This window comes from Musca domestica, unplaced genomic scaffold (genome assembly GCF_030504385.1).
Source record: "Musca domestica strain aabys unplaced genomic scaffold, Musca_domestica.polishedcontigs.V.1.1 93, whole genome shotgun sequence".
Taxonomy (NCBI): Eukaryota; Metazoa; Arthropoda; class Insecta; order Diptera; family Muscidae; genus Musca; species Musca domestica.
This window is the reverse complement of record NW_026712442.1, coordinates 1,280,240-1,302,269: the sequence shown is the minus strand read 5'-3', so window position 1 is coordinate 1,302,269 and position 22,030 is coordinate 1,280,240. Positions and strand designations below refer to the sequence as shown.

At 33.8% G+C, this 22,030-nt stretch overlaps 2 protein-coding genes across 2 annotated transcripts; one reads left to right on the top strand and one right to left on the bottom strand.

Annotated features, from left to right (window-relative positions):
- The first annotated feature begins 626 nt into the window (after nucleotides 1–626).
- On the top strand, nucleotides 627–8,634 carry LOC131800604 (transmembrane protein 184C-like). The gene is given in 8 exon segments (XM_059132054.1): nucleotides 627–990; nucleotides 993–1,207; nucleotides 1,283–1,560; nucleotides 5,749–5,864; nucleotides 5,867–5,883; nucleotides 5,947–6,017; nucleotides 6,085–6,187; nucleotides 6,248–8,634. Coding segments are annotated over 8 exon segments (1,641 nt in total). The 5' UTR covers nucleotides 627–905; the 3' UTR covers nucleotides 7,004–8,634.
- LOC101898808 (uncharacterized) lies at nucleotides 8,228–21,887 on the bottom strand. The gene is made up of 5 exons (XM_059132055.1): nucleotides 21,465–21,887; nucleotides 19,411–19,695; nucleotides 10,684–11,312; nucleotides 10,448–10,619; nucleotides 8,228–8,749 (listed from the first exon to the last, which is right to left on the bottom strand). The coding sequence occupies exons 1-5, from the start codon at nucleotides 21,720–21,722 to the stop codon at nucleotides 8,579–8,581; spliced, it is 1,515 nt and encodes a 504-aa protein (XP_058988038.1). The 5' UTR covers nucleotides 21,723–21,887; the 3' UTR covers nucleotides 8,228–8,578.
- Nucleotides 21,888–22,030: the final 143 nt, after the last annotated feature.

Genomic DNA, 22,030 nt, shown 5'->3' with positions numbered 1-22,030 from the left:
ATTTTAATGAACTGGTTAGAATCGGGTTATGCGGATGGAAAGACCAATATCTGTGGACCCGAAAAAGGTATTAGCACAAATTGTAGCATTTTGGAAAGGTAAGAGTGTCAGCTATAATTTGGCATCAATTTTGTTGTCCCCCATAATGGACCCTCTTTTTACTTTTTGGGGGTTTCATAAAATTCCGGGTCCAAAAATCGATAATTTGACTATAACTTCTATCCCCTTAACTATCTTACCCCTTCATGTGACCACTTGTTGGATAGGTATTTTCATAGGCTTTCCAACGATATCTATATTGTCTATATCGGGTCCCAGGTCCGTCCCCCAAGAAAAAAATAGTTTCCCGGGATCAGGGTAAAAATACCTACCACTGGAAAAAATTGAAGAGTTTTTAATAAACTAGAGTTAAGCCCTTTTCCTTTATGAAATAAAAAAATGCAAAACTAGTAGATTATTGCTGTTTCTGAAACAGAGCAAATGTCATTACAATATCAAAAACATAAATGTAAAGTACCATAAGATACTTGTGGGACGCCGTTGTTTCCAGGCATAGCGGTCGACTCCGATTTGTTAAACATAAAACTTACGTTGTTTAATACGAAAGATCAAAAAAGTGATTTTAATAACAAAAGAAAATGCATTGTATTTGGTGTTATTTGAATGCCAATATCGCTACGGAAGAAATTGATAAGTATTAAACGCACAAAAGTGTTTGCTATTTAACGAATTGAAGCATCACGAAATTGTGCGAAAAACATCCAACGACCGACTATTTGTGCCAACAAGCAAGCTGACAATTTTAATCAATAAACAAGAAATATATCGCAACTAAAAACCTTTTTTACTGTAGCGCCAATAGGTTCAATAGCTCGTTGGAAAGCAGAAATTCTAAAGCTAACATAATGTGTCAAAACTACTCACTCCGGAGATTTTGTGAAGAATGGCGTATTTGGATACGACCACTTCTTATCGTTACTTACGGTATATTGCGATAATTGTTGTACCGCTGCTCATATTGAACTCACTGAAGGATGGATTTTCGCGTAAAGATCAACTTATTCTAATTGGTGGCTTATTTGTTTTATCTGCGGTGCCTGTTTCGATTTGGCATATCATCCAACATGTAATTCATTTTACTAAGCCCATTTTGCAAAAACATATTATACGAGTATTGTGGATGGTTCCAATATACGCTCTGAATGCGGTGAGTAATACACGCGTATTGCAAATTAATTTTTTTTCTAAAAATGAACAAATGATTTCCTTTGTATAATTGCAGTGGATCGGTTTATTTTTCCCAAAGCATTCCATATATGTGGATTCATTGCGTGAATGCTACGAGGCTTACGTTATTTATAATTTCATGGTATATCTCCTGAATTATTTGAATTTGGGAATGGATCTTGAAGCCACAATGGAGTACAAACCCCAAGTTCATCATTTTTTTCCCATGTGTTGCATGCGTCCCTGGGCTATGGGACGAGAATTCATTCATAACTGCAAGCACGGGATACTGCAGTATACAGTTGTGAGGCCTATAACTACTTTTATTTCGGTGTAAGTTAAAACACAAATTGCAAATATTGGTACTTGTTCCTCTTGACATTTTTTGATACAAATTTTATTTTAATTGCAGTGTTAAACGTATTTACTATCTTCTTCTGTCCTCTTATTACAAACATTTTAAATAGGCTTCCATAGGTCCTTAGCTTGATACCTTATATGAATATAAAACTTGATAAATTTTGCATGTTAAAAATGCATTGAAGAATTAGAAAATTCTTTTTTTCACAGGATTTTAAATTAGCTTTTTGTATGTTGGGACTAAGATTATTATTTAGGACTTTTTTTGTTTTAAATGAAGTTAAATAGCTGAAATTGTTGTGAACAAGAAAACGATGCCGATTATACGATGCCAAGATCACCAGATCATAAAGCTTTCAAATGATATCCATTTTGTACATTTCGATTTTGTAAAACCAGATTAAACTCGGATTTTGTACCCGAACTTCGGGTCGAATAACCGGGCATTTCCCCCACGAAAAAATTACTTTGTTGTATTCAAGTTAAAAATACCTTCATGTGATAAAAATGTCAGTTCAATCCGAGCCCCAAATCTCAAGTTGCTCCCAAGTTTCTAATTAAGAAAAACTCAAATAACAAAAAAACAAAGTTAAAAGCGAAATCATAAATTTATTGAAACTTTAACAAGTAGTGGATTATAAACTAAAAATATAGCATTAGATTCAGTTGAACTAATTCGCTGTTTGGAGTTATTTTTTAAAACCAAAGCATATTAGTAAGACTTCAAGATAGAATAAACATTAGGTGAACTTACTCTTTTATATTAATTTTAGAAAATATTAGGTATGATGCATGGTATTATGGAAATTTCCACCACAGTGCAAAGAACGGTTAAAACCATGCTATACACGAAAATATTTATGTAATTTAATTTATAAAGGAAGAACAAATTATTGTGTTTGGCCGAATAAAGTAAACAAAACCTTAAAAAAGTATCGGAATTCAATATTTCCATTTTAAACCGTAAATGTCAAAAAATCGATTGGAAAATGCAGTGTAAGTCTTGAATATATCACAAAGGGAAAAGTATCGTTATCTGGGGCTACTGGGGTTGGTATCATTGTGGGTTTCAGGTACCATACTAGAAACAATGCCGTTGAGAACCCGGCTAAAACTTCAGAATGTTGGAGGTACCGTTGTATGGAGACTAGAAGATCTATCTAGAAAATTGAAACACAAAGAAATGAAGGATTGTTTAACGGTGATAATATAACCGTCTTTAAGACATTTGTTGTCAGTGTTTTTTATGAGTTAAAATAGTGTATTCCATATACAATTGCGAATATATTCTTATTTTTCTTTATCCGATGTTCGTTACGCAAATTTAAATTTGCTTAAGTGGATGACATCTGTGTAGTGATAATGTTGTAAGTGGTCTATGTTGCCAATGTATTTTTGTTTGTGTTTATTATGTATGTGTCCGACCAGATCAAGTCTTACGAAAATAATGTGCTCGCCAAGTGCATTATGAGCGACAAAATTACCAGGGACTTCACCGTGTTATAAGTAAGCAAAGTTATTACTGAAAGACTGCCAGATTGGAGGAAAGTTTTCTTTTTCTTAATAGTAATATGAATGGCTTCTAAGTTTGATGGAACTTTATATATTAATTATTTCTCATCATTATCAAAAAACCCATATGTTCTCTAGGAGTAATTTTTTGACGCATCAGTGGAAAATTTATTCCAGTTTCTATATTGCATTTAAAGTTCATCGAAATGTACATAAAGAAGTTTAGTTGGTATATTGTCCTTTTTATGCAAAGATTGTGACGTGTTACTAAAACTTCCTGGAAACATAATTTAGTCAATAGTCGAGTCATGACCTCAAGATATTTTTCCTCTAACGTGATAGTCTTGATTCGATATTGGTGTAGCCTGATAAGCATAAAGACTCATGCACCCCTGATAAACTGATTTTATAAACTTCAACTTATCACAGTATGGATATCCTTTGGAAGAGTAATCTAAATTATATTATGTAATACTTGATACTTAGGAAAGGGTATTATACCGAATATAAAGGATGCAAAATGTTGTTTGTAAGGGGGTACAAAACCTCTTCGCGTACAATTTACAATTTTCGGAGTAGGGCCCATCTTGGTCTTGACCACATTAATCAATTGATTTGGCTAAAAAATTGTATAAGACTATTCTGGGGTAGAGGACCATCTTACAGTTAATTGTCCACATCAGTTAAAAGCCCACTTTCCTAACCAATGTATGGTCAGAAAAGAAAATTTATATTCTATAGAATTTGTAACCCTCAGGTGAATTTTGGTTAGGAACGTAGATTTGGGATGCACGTCTATATGAACTAAACTCCAAAATGTCAAACTGAGACTCATTCCGACTGAAATTGTGGCAGAAACATGAGAAAAATACAAATATTCGAAAGTAACACAGGACCGAACATTTGTTTAATCGTCATTTAACTCACAATTTAAATGAGAATAATATTAATTCCCATCTTACGGTAATGAGCAATTATCATTGACTATTCTGAAATAATTCTCACCAAATTATGAGGTGGATAAAACTGAATACCACGCAGCATGGTATTCAAAACGTTAAAAATACAAATTCCAAACTACAGCTCATTTGAATTAAATTTATAAAATTAAAGCCCATGGCTGAAAAATAAGATCAGGCTATTCAAAATATCTAATAATTTTTGCCATTTATTCATGTCTACTTAGAAATTGCATGGAGTCATTACTTATTATAAAAATTGTGATATATAGTCAGATCTGTGATTTATTGTTTAAAAAAAATATGCATTAAAGACTAAAAGTACGGGCCTGCAACGCGGACGGGGCCAGCTAATTTTGAATAGTCTTGTATTCTTTTTGGCATTCTGTAATAAATTTAAGGCATGTTTTCAATCAAAGGTGATTTTTATTTGGATAGATGTTATGCCAATGAGCTTTTTTATGTACCTCCAAAAAAATTATTGACATATCGGGATGTGCGTTTCGAATCGTTGTCCTCAGTCGGTTATTGATGCGAATCATGATAAAAAATAATGCGGTTAGCTTTATCAATACAACTTGTGGTACAATGAACTGGAATGAATGAAAAATTATTTAAATAAGCCTGTTTTGTAAAAAACAAAACCCCTGAATGGATAGTACCAGAAAATATGTAAAAATCAATTTATTTTTGCAAAAAAATTTTGAATATTTCTGAGACTTTAATGTTAATAAGTGCATAATGGAAAAAGAATCCAGGTGCATACATCACTACCTGTATTCTTCGAATTGCACGACTTTCAACTATTTTCCTGATTGTGGCAAGTGTTTAACAGCCAGTTCGTTGTTATGCTTTTAAGCTTTGGATAACATGTCTTAAATAACTTTGATAAATACATTTTCGCAAAGCGTTGTGGGGTACCATTGTAGCACCGACGTAGCATTGACGTACGAGACCCTCCCCCCCAAATGCTATTTTTGAACAGTATTTTTAAAAATCAAATGTTTTGTCTCTGGGAAGGCATTTTTTGGTACGTACCCATGGTGAAAATTGTGAAAACCAAGTGCCTTGTAGCAAAAATTTATTAATGGGAATTCAATTTTATCAATTGGAATACTTTTTTAGAATATCATTATTATCTATTAGCCTGATAACTCTACATTACAGTCAGAAGTCGCTGCTAGTACCAATAACTGACCTATTTAAACAACTGAGTTCCACCTTACCTTTGAATCCGATTAATCGCCATAATTTCGGTTCAAAATCCAAAAACATATCTATTGGGAACTTCCGTTGAATGTGGCTTAAATCTTCAAAATACCGAATACCTTGAGGTACAGTCATATGGGGACTATACGGAAAGTAAAAAGATCTCTAAATACCGAACATAAAACAATTTTCTTAGAAAATGTGCCTTAAATCGACAAAATAGTGCATATCGGGAGGTACCGTTGTATGCACCCCGGTATAATAAGCCAAGAATAAGTACTTGTACCAAAATGCATCCACTTTTGGCAACGCCTCCTAATTTTGGTCACCTTTTATATAAACTCGCGATAAAGCGCGTCGGCATCATATCAACTCACCCGACTTAGAATTCATCCACAATTGCTTGTGAATAATAGGATGTATCACTTTCTTTTATTTCTAACATTTTTTTTGCAATTAACTGATTTCTATCTCTTTCTAGAATTTGTGAGCTATGCGGAGTGTATGGAGAGGGTACCTTTGCTGGAAACGTTGCTTTTCCGTACATAGTAGTCATTAACAACATTTCCCAGTTCGTTGCAATGTATTGTCTAGTTCTATTTATAGAGCAAACAAGGTAAAACTATCTTTTAAACTAGCCTTTAAATCGAATTAATTAAAAATCTTAATATATTTGTAGGAGGATTTGAAACCCATGAAACCAATTCCAAAGTTTTTGTGCATAAAAGCTGTTGTGTTCTTTTCGTTTTTGTGAGTCTTAAATAAATAGTTTCGACCTGCGTGTTTGTTCTTTTTTTAATTGTTATTGTATTTTTAGCCAAGGTGTAATGCTCAACGTTTTAGTGTACTATGGCTTCATTAAAGATATCTTTGGTTCCACTGATTTGGGGGATGATGCAAATTTAGCCTCAATGTTACAAGTACTTTGAAATTCAATAATAACGGAACTGTAACACAACTCTTTTTTCTCTCCATTGTAGAATTTTCTTATCTGTATTGAGATGTTCATAGCAGCTGTGGCTCATATTTATAGTTTCCCTCATCACCCATTCCACATTAATTCACCTCAATACTGGAATAATCCAAATCATAATTGGTGCCGAGCCTTTTTATCTATGATCGACATTTCTGATATACAAGAAGATGTTACTGAGCATTTGGGGGTTGTCAGTAGCTCTATAAGCCGGCGTTTTCAAGGACGAAATAGTTATCAGCCATTGTCACGAGGACCAAGGAGATCAAGTAGTGAGTCTGAGTACCTAATAAATAAACGTTTGGATGGAGATGCAGCCGGAACTAGTCAATTGTTGACTACAGTGACTGATTCAGATGACAACACAGGTAATATTAGAAATAAATATCAAACCAACTATGCTAAACCGCTTGCCAAAGCCAATCGCTATGGAGCTACAGATAGTCTTGTGTTACCCGTTTACGAAGCTGCAATAACGAATGATTATCCATCTCAATCCCAATTAGCAGGTAACCATCCCACCACATCCAAAGCTTCCATAACAACGACCCAAAATCAATCTACTGCGACACACTCAAACTTTGGAGGCATCAGCATACAAAAACGCGAAGTAACTGCTAGAGACTTTCCTGCCCATTACGGGGCGCCTGTGACTGGGGGTACAAGCTTTTTGCAAGCCCGCAATGTTTCCACAACACATGCTCCCAGTCCTATACCAGAGTCAGGCGATGACTTTTCATCTTTTATCGGTTCATCGAGATGACGTTTTGATAGCAGCAGCCAAAACTGTAATCCATCCGCTAGCGAATCGATCTCTATTGGACTTTCTAGTAGTCTTAAGCTATCGACGGGTGGTAGTAATAGTAACGACAGCAACAACTCATCTGATTGGCTTAGCTCACCTGGTGGTGCTGATCAAAAAAAAATTGCTGATTTTGGGCCAATACCCACCCAACAATAGCAAACATAGTTTGTACCCTTAATAGAACATCTTTACATCACTTAGAAACTAAATACAATAATACAACGACAATGACAAACACGAAATGAAACCGCCGTTTTGGCAACAACACGCACCTGTGCCCGACAAAAAGTTGGATTTTCTTTACAATCAGTAAAACTTTGTAACAGTGCTTTTTACGATAGTTTCTGGAATTAAACTCTTTAATTTTGTATATTCTTTAATTGGGGAATCTCAAATTTTCTTATTTAATCACACTTTTAATGTAAAGTATTGAACGAGATTAAAAAAAACTTCGGATGATACATTATTAAAAAATTGTCGGAAAATAAGACAAAACGCACTGCTACAAAGCACGATTGATTTCGTTTAAGTTTATTTTTTATTTATTTTTGATTAAAAGTGAAATTATTGAAATAGAGATATACCATTTTTATTTTTTGTTAAATGTTGCTTTTTTATATTAATGAAACTTTTATGTTATAAGAGGAGTCTATACGAATATGTTCAATGAATAGATACATCTTAATATATATACTAATGTTTATAAAAAATGATTTTAAATACTAAAGTGTCCTTTCCTGTAATTAGTTTACCGGCGGTTTCCTGGAATTTTATCAGTAAAATTCAAGCAAGGAAGCTAATATATTAATGTGTTTTATAGACTTTAGAGTTTGTGTTCACAGGTATAATGCAAAAATTGAAAATACACCGCCAACGAGTTGTCAAAGAAATACTTCCACTTCCCTTGTGGAAAGTAAATTTGTAAATAACTTACTTCATTCCAGTTAAAAACGTTCGGATTATTCAACAGATTTCTTTTTAAAATATAGATATTATATATGTAAGACAAACTGCTATAAGCAATTCAATTCCAATCAGAATTTAAAAATGGTCCAGATATTGTGTAGTTTTTACTAAATGTACACATAAATAATTTTTTTGTATTTAAAAAAGTTATTTTTATAACATTTGTCCATATTATTATCTTTACCTCAATGGAATGTTTCCGAAAATATTGATTAGTTTTTGTTTTAATTTTAAAAATAATACTTTATTTTTCTTTCGTTTTTGTCCTTAATTATTTTATTTCACTAAACGAGCACAATTTAATTAAGTACATTTTTTTTCTTGGTCATATTTTGTAAAAAGACTGACGAAGCACATTCAAAACAACATAACAAAAATATACAACCAAATAACTAAATAAATCAAAACATTAACGGGATGCTATATTAGATATGCTCGAATAATAAATTAAGCAAAATAGTGCTGTTCAAATAATACGAAGTCTTTTCTCTATGAAACAACTATTGAAGGCACGATATTTTCGGAATTCTTCCAATGATCCAACCAGATTTGATGACAAATTTGTACTCAATTGTTGTAGTTCTGTCGTCCACCCAATTCTAAAAGAAAACGATCCGGATGATCCATCCAATCTGCTGCGGTGAGTTTAACAGTGCGTTGTCGTTCGGCTTCTTTAATTTGCCATTTCTTGATATCTAATTGTACTTCACGTGATGTTTTATCTCCACAACCCCATACCTAGAACATAAAATTGTTTTTAAATCTATCATTACAGAAATTTGTTTTTGTTATGGAAGCTTTTTTGGTGATAACTAATCGCATATACATATATAGTACATACGAAAACAAACACATGATATTAATTATACAAAATTAGTTTCTTTATCATTGTCATCATATTTGATTAATGACAGATTTTAGATAATGTATAAATATATGTATTTAAAGTATGTAATCTAATAATTGTTATATTAATACGAATAAAGCATCAAACAATTGCTATAGCTTTGATCATAAACTTGATAAATATTTTCTTGTCTCTCAGAGAATTTCCCTTTCTAAATCAGAAGCATTTTAAAAACGATCATGTTTATATTTCTTTTACAATAAATATTCTACAAGAAAAGCATAAGTAGAGGCGATAGTGTGTTATTTCAAATTTTTTAATATTTTGCTATCGTTATTTAATTACGCGCGAAAATGTGCAGGCAAGAATCTTTTGTACTTATGATCATCAAATAATTTTGCTGGGAATAAATGAGTTTTGTATCAGGCATGTCACAAGAATGAATTCGGTACGAAAGTGATTTTATTTTCGTATTTAGCTTCTTCAGAAAATGTAAATTGCAACATTTTTTCGATTTGAAACCATTTTTGTTTTTACAAGTGATATTGTATTTTTATGGAAACTTACGACTTTATATACTCTCAAAATACTTTTAAGCAATAAAAATGTTGTCCGGATGACAAATACACAATTATATTTACTTTTTTAATCCTTTTATTAAAATAATTAGCAAATTTTAATTGTTTTTCAATTGTTAACAAAGTGTTGCCAAATCACATTTTTCTTCAAACAAAAATTATTCATCTGTGAAAACCAAACGATGTGGTATTACGAATAATAAGCTGAAGCAAAGAGAAAAAACAAAACAGGCACAGGAATTCGGCACTAGAAATTGTTGTTTTTTAGTTTTTATGAAGAGCCACCAGGACCTAGCGAAGGGCCAACAAGTTGGTCCCAGCTTACCAAAAATCAAAATTCCTCGGCACCACACACCAAAGATTCAAATGGGTGGAAAAAGACATTGTCAGACTGCACATACGTTAAAAAATTGTGTCACAATAAAAAGGAAAATGCAAAAACTGGTGGTGATCCTTTCAACAAATATGTGCTCAGTGAAATTGAGGAACAAATTTCAATGTTGCTTTTGGCACAAAAAACTCTTTTAAACAGAATATTTACACATCTATATGTTTCTAATCATGTGTTTTGTTTTGATCCCTCATTAATTCGTTCTTTCATTCCTCTAATCTTACCAGTTTGTATATAATGTTGCCATATTTAAACTGAATTCGTAGTTCACCAAATCGTACGAAATCTGAAGAAGCTAAAACAAAAATGAACGATTTGTGTGTGTCCTTCTGAGATCACATTTTCAATTTAAGACGCCATTTATTTTTTTACCAATGTGCATTATAAATTTAGCGATCTTTTTTCTATACCAGCATACAAAATCTGCCTTTTGTATGCGGTTCTAAGTGAAGTAGTAATTTTACTGGTTCCGTTATTGCGTTCAAGAGAAGTCATTAAACGTCTATTATTTTCATCGCATTTGCATGTATAAAAATGAAGTAGCGAAAATTCATCCTTTGTTAAAAATTCCCAATAGTATATATCTTTGGGAGCACAATAAGTCTTAAAAAAATACTTACCTCAACTGAAAGTAAAACGGCAGCAATTCCTTTGCAATCGACGTTTTCAAAATGTTCGTCTACCGCTATTATTGGCTTTCTAGGATCTGCACCGGCTCGTAAACCTTTCGGATATCCTCTAATAGATGTATTTAGGTAGAGAATGTTAGGTTTCTTTTCCAATATCACAAATCTATCGGAAAATGTTAAAGTTTAGCTTTTTTAAGTTTTTTTTTTTTTTTTCATGACATACTTACTTCGGCCATAGTTGTAAAACACAACAACCGTCACCACCTGTATAAAGGTGTGTCTCCTTCCATTCATTTGGCGAGGCGATCAAATATGTTTGATCATCTTTTGTGTGAATTAATATCAATGTTGGTCCTCGATAACCAAGGACGTGATGTAGAAACCTATTAGCACCCAAACCATGTTCATTTGAATCGTACAATAACGTCCAATGGGAAGGCATCATAGACAATTTTTCTATAAATATTTGTGCTGCCGAGGCCTTATTGGCACTTGGTGATGTTACTTTTTGTGGCTTAGAGTATAATGGCGGCAATCCACCAGCTAATAACCAGGCTTGCGATAATGGCATTAGGGAGGAAGAGGCGTCAACGGAATCTCCGGACTGAACATTTTGACTTTTATCGGAAAATGGATTACGTTGTTCCAAAACTGGTGTCTGTAGTTCTATACCGCATGACTGTCCATCCTGTTCAAGGCCACGATATGCGGTTGAAAGAGTGTGAACACAATACTTATGTACCAAAAGTACTAAACGTATTAAATTCTGTTCAAACCAGCGACAAACAAAGCCAACGCTTAAAGTATCGTGACTGAAAAAAATTGATTTCGTCACAGAACTGAAGGTTCGATTAATCTGAAAAGGGAAAAAAGTATGTATAATTTTTAATTAAGAAAAACTAACAGATTATTTGAAACTCTCATCAAAGATTAATTCGAAAAACTAATGGATTATTTGAAATTTTGAAAAGTATTGTTTTTTACTATATTTTTTATTTTTTACAATCACCCCAGAAGGACAAAAAAGGTGGATATACTAGAATCTGTGACAAATTCTATGTTCATGACATTTATTGCCAAAATGCAAGAACGATGAACAATATCAGATAATTTTCTGTGAACAGGTAGAGTTGTAAGTGGGAGCTAATAATTGAAATTCATTGATGTATGATTTAATTTTTATTTCTTATGTATCAAGGTAATGCACTGAAACCACTTTGTTTTCTTATTCAATGTAAAAAGTTTTGTTCACTGATCCATTACAATACAAATACTGCACGCATTCAATAAAATTCAGAAACAGCAGTCCTTCAAAGTGTATGCGTTACATTTTCAAATAGTTGAAAAATACGAAACAAAACTGTAATTTAGGCAGCTAATTACACTTATTTCACGGTATAATCACCCTTATTTCGACTTGCTACAGACGTCCACACTAATTTGGTTTATTTATTTTTTAGCTCCTTAACTAATTTATTAAATTGGTTTGAACTTATTTTTATTTTGGAACTTTTCCATTTTATTTTATTTTGTAAAAAAAAAACCTAAAAAATACAAGTGAACATTAAAAACTCTTACAAAAAATCTTTTTGTTCTTCTACAATAATTTTAAAATGCAGACACCTTCTTCTCTTTTTAATCTTTTTATGTTTCCTAGATCGGTAAGAAACCCGCAAATGCCTTAACCACGCTTGACTCCTCCGTTAAAAAAATCTTTTGTATATAATTGCTCTCTCACGAAATTAATTTCCCTAAAATGCTATAAGCGTAAATTCTATGCTCATTTTAATCAAAATATTGTTTAGACTTTTAATGGTTTTCTTGTGGTAGAAATTTTGTTTTTGTATTGCCTTTGCATATCAGATTAATCTAATGATTCTATTCCTTGTTATTTTTGCTCATCTCTTTTTGGTAATTTTTTAAATGTATATGTTGTATAAAGATATTTAAGAATAAGAATGTTATATTTAATTTTAGAGTAGTCATGCATAGATGTTTTAGGACCCGTCCATAGCCCTATGGGTCAGGTAACTCTTTATATTGAAAATAAATAAAAAATCAAAGCCAATACAAGTCTACGTCGTCGTCACATTTCCTTAATACCGAAAATCTTCACAAATGATAATATTGAGACTTAAGGTTTGTTTCAGAACTGCAAGAATGTAAAAGTTTTTGCTTCGATAACCGATTTTCACTTTAGAATATCGAAAAAATTGCAAAATTAGTGGACTCTTACAGGCTCTGAAACATTAGAATACCGATTCGCAAACAAACGCCGTTGACAAATAGAATAAGGGTGAATATTACGTTACGCTCATGGAACAATGAAATCAAGGTAATGCACTGAAACCAATCGATTTTATTTTTATACCCTACACCACATAGTGGGAAGGGCATTATGACTTTGTGCATTTGCCTGTACTTTGTGGATCTTCATAGAATCACTTTCTGAGTCAATTTATGCATGTCAGTCCGTCCGTCCATATATTCTTGTGAACAAAATGCAGGTCGCATTTATTATCCGATTAAATTCTCCAAACAATATCTGTTTGGCCCAAGGACGAAACCTATTGTAACGGATTTCGGGTTAATTGTGCACCAAATGACTAATATATTTTCTAATGACCTGAATTTTGATACATCCCACCGAATTCAGTCTAGAAGAAAGTACATAAAATTTGGAGAAAATGGGTTCCGATATAGATATAGCTCCCATATATATTATTCATCCGATTTGGGGTTTTAAGTACCTCTCATTCGTAAAATGCACTCCACAAGAACGATATTTGGCACCGGACATCAGATACCGCTCGAAAATGCCTCTGTCAAATTTTATCGAGATCGATTTAGATTAGGATATAGTTCCTATATATATCTTAGTCCGATATCAGGTTTATTGTGCACTAAATGGCTAATATCAACCCAAATGGACTGAATTTTGGCAATGACGACTGTATTCATCCTAGAAACCAGTACTTCAAATTTGGCGTAAATCAGTTTAGATATAGCTATAGCTCCCATATAATTCATCCAATTTTGTTTTTAAGTCCCTCACATTCGTAATATGCATTCGACAATAATGATATTTGGTACCAGATATCTTATAGTGCTCGGAAATACCTCTGCCAAATTTTATCAAGATTGGATCAGATTTGGGTATAGATCCCATATCTTAATTGCGCACCAAATGGCCAATATCTGTCAAAAATTCCTAAATTGTTGTACATCCGACCGAATTCAGTCTAGAAGCAAGTACATCAAATTTGGATAATATCGGTTCAGATATACCTTTATCACCCATATATATGTTTCATCCGCTTCGGTGTATTTGGTACCAGATATCTTATAGAGCTCAGAAATACTTCTGCCAAATTTTATCGAGAACGGCTAAGATTTGGATACAGCTCCTATATATATCCTTAATGCGATTTTAGGTTTAAATTGCAAATAATCACTAACATCAGCCCAAATAGAGTGAATTTCGGGACGTACATTTCCATTTTGTGGAACTCGGCTCAGCTATATACTTTTTTAATATAATCCTTCTGGAAGTGATATCATGCACTATATAGCAATGTTATTTGGTATAAAAGATAAAATGCCTTCGTCAAATGCAATTCAGAATTGGATATGCCCCCTATATGTATATTAGTCCCCTCTGATTTGTTTTGATCGTAATTTTGACGTTGTAATTCATACAGATAGGCCTCTTTGCTTACCAAAATTGCAAACTTGTCAAATTTTTCATTGTACCATGGTTACGCTTATGCTAAAAAATATTATTTATTTACAAAATATTTTATTATTTGTAAGTATACTTTACAAAATATTGAAATGAGGCGCGGGTAACTAAGATCTTATGCGATCCTTTTATGAATAGATTTCTTAATGAGTATATTCTAGCTACATATACGAATAATATGGATCGAACGAACATTATGAATATTTAGTGCCAAACGAATTCAGAGTACAAACTCTTAAGTGGAACAAATAAGTATTTTTTCGATGCCTAAATTGATTGCAGAGTATTGACATTCTACTAGAACATGTTCAATTATAATAAGCTCGCCACAAATAGTGTCGAGTGTTAATTAGGCATTTACCAAGCCTGAGTCGGGTTAGGAAATGCAATAGGATCTAGATAATCAGGATTGCAGCTAATCCTTGGAATTGTTAAATAAACTCGTCTAAGAAAAGTGGACGAAGATTACAACATTATATGGTGAAATGAAAACAGACAATTTCTGCTATATGAGCGATAACCAATGCTTCTTTTGTCTTATCAGCGAAATCATTTCCTTTACTACCTGAATGTAATGGTATCCATAAAACTACAATCACACAGTGGATCTTCACCATATCAGTGCCGATTCCTGCTTTGTTTTCTTGAAGGGCCTTGCGACACTCAAATTATTGATACAAATTAGGGTGTTTATATATTGTTTGGCGTGGACTATGGCGGTTTTTACAGCACTCAGCTCCGCTGTGAATATACCCGTATTGCTTGGCAATCTTGTTTTGCAAATCGTTAAGAAACTGTTTGTTGTCAATTTCTTAATTCCTTCGAATGTCGGGCTTAATGCAGCAATTTTTCAAGCAAGAGTTGTTCATAGCACTTTTTACTGGTGTGGACTTTTAAGTCTAAAGATAAAGTACTCTCAATCGAATAGAGTTTATACATCAATATATGATGGCCAGACTATTAGAGAACAGTTCCTAAATATGTAGAAAATCATTGTAATTTCCCTCTATATAAAGTGCTTCTTGAGGTGTGGAACGAAGAAGCCTGTGGCAGTTCTAAGACTATTGTTAAAATTGCAAATATGTTATAAGCGTATACTCCTACAAAATCGATTCCTGATACGTTTTCAAGAGTTCTGCATATAGAATTTATGTACGTATTGTAAAGTACAACTGAGATATGCGAACCCCTGAGGTACATCGTTATCCAAAGTAAAAGAATTTCAAAAATAGCTATCTACTCTTACTACATACATTAATGCAATGACTTGACCTTGTACTCTCCAAATTATGGAGTTCTGTGAGTATACTGGTGTATACAAGAAAGTCAAAAGCCACGTAATGTACACTCCAGCTTGTGACACAATGTATGTACACCGTGATGTGGAAGGAAGGCATGTTGGATTGTGAAGAAATGTAGTAAACGCCTTGCCAAAAGTATTTCAAAAATCTTTGAAAGAACGGGGAGTAATAAGGTGGGTTTATGTCCCTGCAAAGAATTTGGATTTTTCCTTGACAGGGCAAAGAATTGCGATCTTCCAGTCATGTGGGAAGACGTCATCGTGTATTAACCTATAATACAAGTTACATATCCCTTTCTTTATTAAAGTTGGAGCATTCCGTTTCATTGAAAACTTATGTTTAACCAAAGAAGGAGGGGAACTCTTCAGAGTTTGGAAAACATCATTAAGTTTACGAAGCTCGACTTTTTCTGTAAGAAGCATGTTGTTTGTGTTTAACATTGGGATTACTAATAGAGAAAGTATGATTTAATGGGTAAGCAAATGCAAGGGTCAAAGATTCATCAGAGCTTATGGAGCTTCAAAAAGAGGTGAACGCGTTGTGGTTGGTGAGATTTTAATAAAATATGCTAGAAAATTGATCCAATTTTGGATTTCTTAAGGTGTTTACCTTATTCCATAAACAACGAACATGCATATTTAAGTCAAGAGAGTTAAAGAAATTTGTTCCATATCAATCTTTCGGCTTTCTTACATTCAGATAAGGCACAAATTCTTCTGTAATATAGAAATGATCTACGTCCGGTAGGGCTGATGTTTTCCAGGACCGAGTAGGGGCCAAGTCAAAAGTGCACATTGTTACATCTATAATTGTAAAGGTATTGCGAGTGCTTAAAATAGTAGGGGAACCGTCGTTGAGGATGGCAAAACCATGAGTATCACCAAACTCTTCCCATATGAAACCTCCATTAGAGGACTCAGATGAGCCCCAGAGGGTGTTCTGTTCGACACATAGGTGGTATGTTAATAGAATTAACTATATCTGGAGTTGCAGCTAAGCCATATTCTTTATAGACATTTATTATGTGAAGAGGAGAGCCATATAATAATAGAAATAATAGAATTTCAAATAAAATGCTGTCGTTGGCAACAATTAATATTATTTTTTGACAAAAATAGATATTCCAGACTTGGAAAAGTTATAGTTTTTGTTGTGATTATAAACTTTGTAACTTGGAAGAAATAATAGATGCATATTTTGGTCCGTGAGAGACCCAGTAAAACTATAATGCTTGGTTTGTGCACTGCATTAATTATATCTAAAGCAAATTTATGGCAAATAAAACCTCGTATGTTCCTTTGCAGAATTGTGATGTTCGTATTCAGATCCATAGAACAAAATAAAATAAAAAAATTAATGAAAAAATTATAATAACTGATTTGTTTGTTGAATTGGGCGGTAATGACTTTTGAATATTCTCCACGCATCGCGGTTCATTTTTATTTACTGATTTGAGTGTCAGGAAGAAAGAGCAAAGAGTTTACTTTAAGTTATTTTGTGTAGCTTTGATCGCCTACATTAGGCATAGTTACTGAAACGACATGGAATAAATCAAATTTACGGAGACATTTTTTCCACTAATAGTTCGCAAAACTTTCCGTAACTCAACTGTCTAAATTACACAAATGAAGGTGGGAATACATAAAGCGCTTATTTGGTTGGCTTAAGTCATCATCTGGATTCTTCGTAGAGGGACAAAGGAGTTTTAGGTTGACTTAGTTCGATTTTGGTCCTAGACTCCTTTGTTCATTTCCGAAGAAGCCAGCCGATGACTTAAGCGAGCCGAATATGTGCTTTATGTATTCCTATCTTAAGTCTACTCAACCTTTGTGCCATAGCACAATAACAAGGTCTTTTTGCAAATTAAAAAATAAAAATACACAATAATGCATTTTGATATTAAATTTGGAAGTCAGCAGGATTAAGGGGAGAGCATGGCGCAATAACAAGGTATTCATGCAAATTTAAAAAAACAAGATGAAATGTCAAAATTTTTTGCCAGCTGATGACCGAATATCCAATAACAATAATGTAAAATTTCAAGTTTTCAAAATTTTATTGTCAAAACCGTCTTCTTGTCTGACCATATATAGGCGTAAGAGTTTTTCATACAGATGGGTTGATTTCAGATTGCAGGTTCTTATTTTGCAGGCCATCCGTAATAACCAACTTGTATGTCCTAGATTTTCTACCTCAATTGGTGAGATGTCTTTTGTTGTGAGGGTTTTGATATTGTGGAATCAACTTCCATTGGCTTTACGAAATTTTTCCAATGCCAGTTCTCTCTTTAGGGTCAATGATGTTGAACATCTATGCTATGATTGTAGTTTTTGCGTCTGCTAATTATGGCCTTGCCGTTTTGTTTTATGGTTTTCTTTTATTCTTTATTTTGTTGAGCTATGAGCCCTTGAGTCATCTTCTTTATTTCAAATTTTAGAGTGTTTGAATTACTTGTACCAAAAAATTCGGTTATATTTTCAAGTCGTTGTACAACACTTGTTGTAAAGTTTATAAGAGTATCGTATGACTTACGTTAAGGAATAAGGTAAATTCCAATTTAAGTCGACTTCGAGTGACTACCGTCGTTTTTTTTTTTTTCATTTCGATTCACATTTCGATTGTACATTAATTTGTACAATTTGATAAATGCGATAATTTCCTTTTCCGGTAACATGTACTCACCCCAAAGTTGTCATAAAGTAAATACAAATTTTCTCTCTTTTAAGGTAAACAAGATATGGTTAAAAAACTGTTGAAAAATGTGGCTAAAATCATCAAATTACTAAATATTTGGAGGTACCGTATATAGACAATATTCTGGCACAAGATTTAAAAAACCATTACTTATTTTAAAGAGGGAGCTATACAAAAACGTGGACTGGCGTGGTACATTTACGAACTTGAACGTGATTAAAAAGACGGGCATAGCTAAATCTACTTAGAATCTTACGTTGATCAAGAAATGGTGTGTACGAAAATGCAATATTTTGTACAAAATGTTGTTCGACAACCCAAGAGTCCAGTATATGAGTAAAAAGAACAATTTTGACAGTTGTGTTATTGAGAGTTTGCAAAAACCATAGACAAATGAACATGTAGACAACGAAAAGTTAGCTTGCCTTATTATACAGGTGGCTCTCAGCATGTTTTGCCTATTCAACATGCTAATTAACGCAGTCGACCTAATCGACTTCGAAAACACATTTTATCGTTTTTCAAGAATTTCACTTGATTATTTATATTTCACGTACTTTTCATATTTATTTTTATTATGGAACAATTTTCAACTGACTTCAATATTTTCACTTATACGCCTGAAACGATATAGGCGACATCTGGTAATCCGACTTTTTCGAAGATAAACGGTGAGAGCATTTCTTCGTCAATATTTTCATTTGTCTATGCAAACATTAATGGACAAATTCACTCATGTAATTCACACTCAAATTCAGTAACACCACCCGTTTGAAAAACCGCGGTTTTGTTGCCGATGCAAAAATGTTTACAAATTTCCGGCAGTAAGCTTTACAAAGTGATTTTCACTAGAAAAGTTATCGTCTACAGCTATTAGGTACCCCAATATTTTGAGACTGAATAAGGAGAGTAATCATGACAGCAAATGTTTATAGATTTCAGGCAATATTTTACACACTTTAATTATTTTTCATATAACAAGCATTTAACACAGAGACCGCTGTTTTCATGCTATATTTTACTGAATGTTGTTCGATATCTTTTCGTAATACTTGGACATGAGGGAGAAACTTTTCATAGTACAGTTTTTTTCCAAAAAAGTTATAGTAAATAATTTACTTTGAATAAATGTTATAGTAAATAATGTACAAAAAATCTAATTTTTAAAAGTCTGATTATGCAGGAAAATTCTTATTGTTAAAATTCAAACAACTTACCGAAGGACATAGTAAGGAATTACCGGAGTGCTGCATAGCGATTGTGTAACATATATGGAGCAATCGAGTAACTCCTTCTCGGTCTACGAAGTCGGGATTTTCTGCTTGTGCATACATTCTTATGTAGCATTCCAATATCTTTGCATCGTCCATTATTCCTAAGAATCGCTCACACTGTTGGCGGAAGGCTACAGTGCCCAAGTAACTAGTTGTTGCTCTAGACGTCACATGCATAAATTTGAATAGACGTTGCCCAAGATCTGTATACTGCGGAAAAACCTGCGACTGTTCAAAGAATAACGTCATTGTTGGTTAAACAAGGAGTATTAAATTATTTTTGGCTTAACTCTAGTTTAGTAAAAACTCTTCAATTTTTTCGAAAATTTTTTCAGTGGTAGGTATTTTAACCATGATCCCGGGAAACTATTTTTTTCTTGGGGGACGGACCCGGGACCCCAGATTTTTGACCCGAAAGTCCGGGTTCGAGACCCCTACTAGACCCGGATCCACTTACCCGATATAGACAATATGGGTATCGTTGGAAAGCTTATGAAAATACCTATCCAACAAGTGGTCACATGATGGGGTAAGATCTTACGGTTCGGAAGTTATAGTCAAATTATCGATTTTTTGGACCCGGATTTTTTATAAAACCCCCAAAAAGTTAAGAAATGGTCCATTATGGGGGACAACAAAATTGATGCCAAATTATAGCTGACACTTCTACCTTTCCAAAAAGGTTCAATTTGTGCTAATACCTTTACTGAGTCCAGAGATATGGGTCTTTCCATCCGCATAACCCGATTCTAACCAGTTCATTAAAACTATGTTTTCAATAAAAAAAGGTATATTTTGCGTAAGAATTCAGAAATCTTTGATTCGCGTTAGCCGGTGTAGGACATACCCAGAGGAGAAAATCTCAAGCCCCGGCCGAAGGCCGGCTACTTACAAAAGGTATCCAATTTAGAAAACTTTGGTTCGCGTTAGCCGGTGTGGGACATACCCAGAGGAGAAAATCTCAAGCCCCGGCCGAAGGCCTGCTATTTCCAAAAAGTGTCAAATTTAGAAAACATTGGTTCGCGTTAGCCGGTGTGGGACATACCCAGAGGAGAAAATCTCAAGCTCCGGCCGAAGGCCGGCTATATACAAAAAGTGTCAAATTTAGAAAACTTTGGTTCGCGTTAGCCGGTTTAGGACATACCCAGAGGAGAAAATCTCAAGCCCCGGCCGAAGGCCGGCTACTTACAAAAGGTATCCAATTTAGAAAACTTTGGTTCGCGTTAGCCGGTGTAGGACATACCCAGAGGAGAAAATCTCAAGCCCCGGCCGAAGGCCGGCTATTTACAAAGAGTGCCGAAATTATGAACCTTTTGTTCGCGTTAGCCGGGGTCGGACATACCCATAGGTGAAAACCTCAAGCCCCGGCCGAAGGCCGGCTATTTACAAAAAGTGCCAAATTTAGAAAACTTTTGTTATTCCGACGACTGCTACGCGAAATAAACACTTTTTTCATTAAAAACATAATTTTAATGAACTGGTTAGAATCGGGTTATGCGGATGGAAAGACCCATATCTCTGGAACCGAAAAAGGTATTAGCACAAATTGTAGCATTTTGGAAAGGTAAGAGTGTCAGCTATAATTAGGAAACAATTTTGTTGACCCCCATAATGGGCCCTTTTTTGACTTTTTGGGGGTTTCATAAAAAATCCGGGTCCAAAAAATCGATAATTTGACTATAACTTCCGAACCATGACAACTTACCCCTTCATGTGACCACTTGTTGGATAGGTATTTCCATAAGCTTTCAATCGATACCCATATTGTCTATATCGGGTAAGTGGATCCGGGTCCAGGCGGGGTCTTGATCCCGGACTTTTGGGTCAAAAATCTGGGGTCCCGGGTCCGTCCCCCAAGAAAAAAATAGTTTCCCGGGATCAGGGTAAAAATACCTACCTCTGGAAAAAATTTCGAAAAAATCTAAGAGTTTTTACTAAACTAGAGTTGTTCCTTATTTTTAATCAATTTTTTTGTATTCAATGATGTCGCAACCTACCACAAACACTTCCGATGTGATTCCATGTACACCTTGTTTTAAAGATTTTTCTTTAAGAATTTCGGATAGCTTTTCAATGGGAACCAATTGTGTAAAATATTTCTCGGTTACATCTGCTCCAGAAGCTGAACGGCTCATTGTATTTTCGACCTTGAGAGCAGCATTAACTGCTAAAGAATGCCCACTTTTCTTGTTATTGTTAGCTCCACCTTCGGGCACTTCACCACCATCATTACTGTTTGACGTTGAGTTTCCCATTTTGAGCAGATAATTATTTTGAAGTTTTTCTTCGTAAAAAATGTCCAACAAATTAAGCGCTCTTATTTGTATAACTAATTAGCAATAACAAAGGTAACAAATGCGCAATAATTATTTAAAATGATTGCACAGAAAAAAATGTTAGAAAAACTTCGTTGAATTGGCTTATCAAAACTGATTCAATACATGTATGTACGTAAAAGTACATAATTTAGTACGTTTTAAGCAAAAAAGTTGGGTACATCGTTAAGAGTGACGTAAACCACAGAAGGGATGTAAATATATGGCAGAATAATACAGGTATATGC

Excerpts from the sequence above, each read along its gene's own strand:
- LOC101898808 (XM_059132055.1), bottom strand. The coding sequence starts at position 21,722 with ATGGGAAACTCAACGTCAAACAGTAATGATGGTGGTGAAGTGCCCGAA. Across the intron at positions 19,696-21,464 it reads TCACATCGGAAGTGTTTGTG|TCGCAGGTTTTTCCGCAGTA; the intron begins GTAGGTTGCGAC and ends TTCTTTGAACAG. Across the intron at positions 11,313-19,410 it reads ATTCCTTACTATGTCCTTCG|ATTAATCGAACCTTCAGTTC; the intron begins GTAAGTTGTTTG and ends TTCCCTTTTCAG.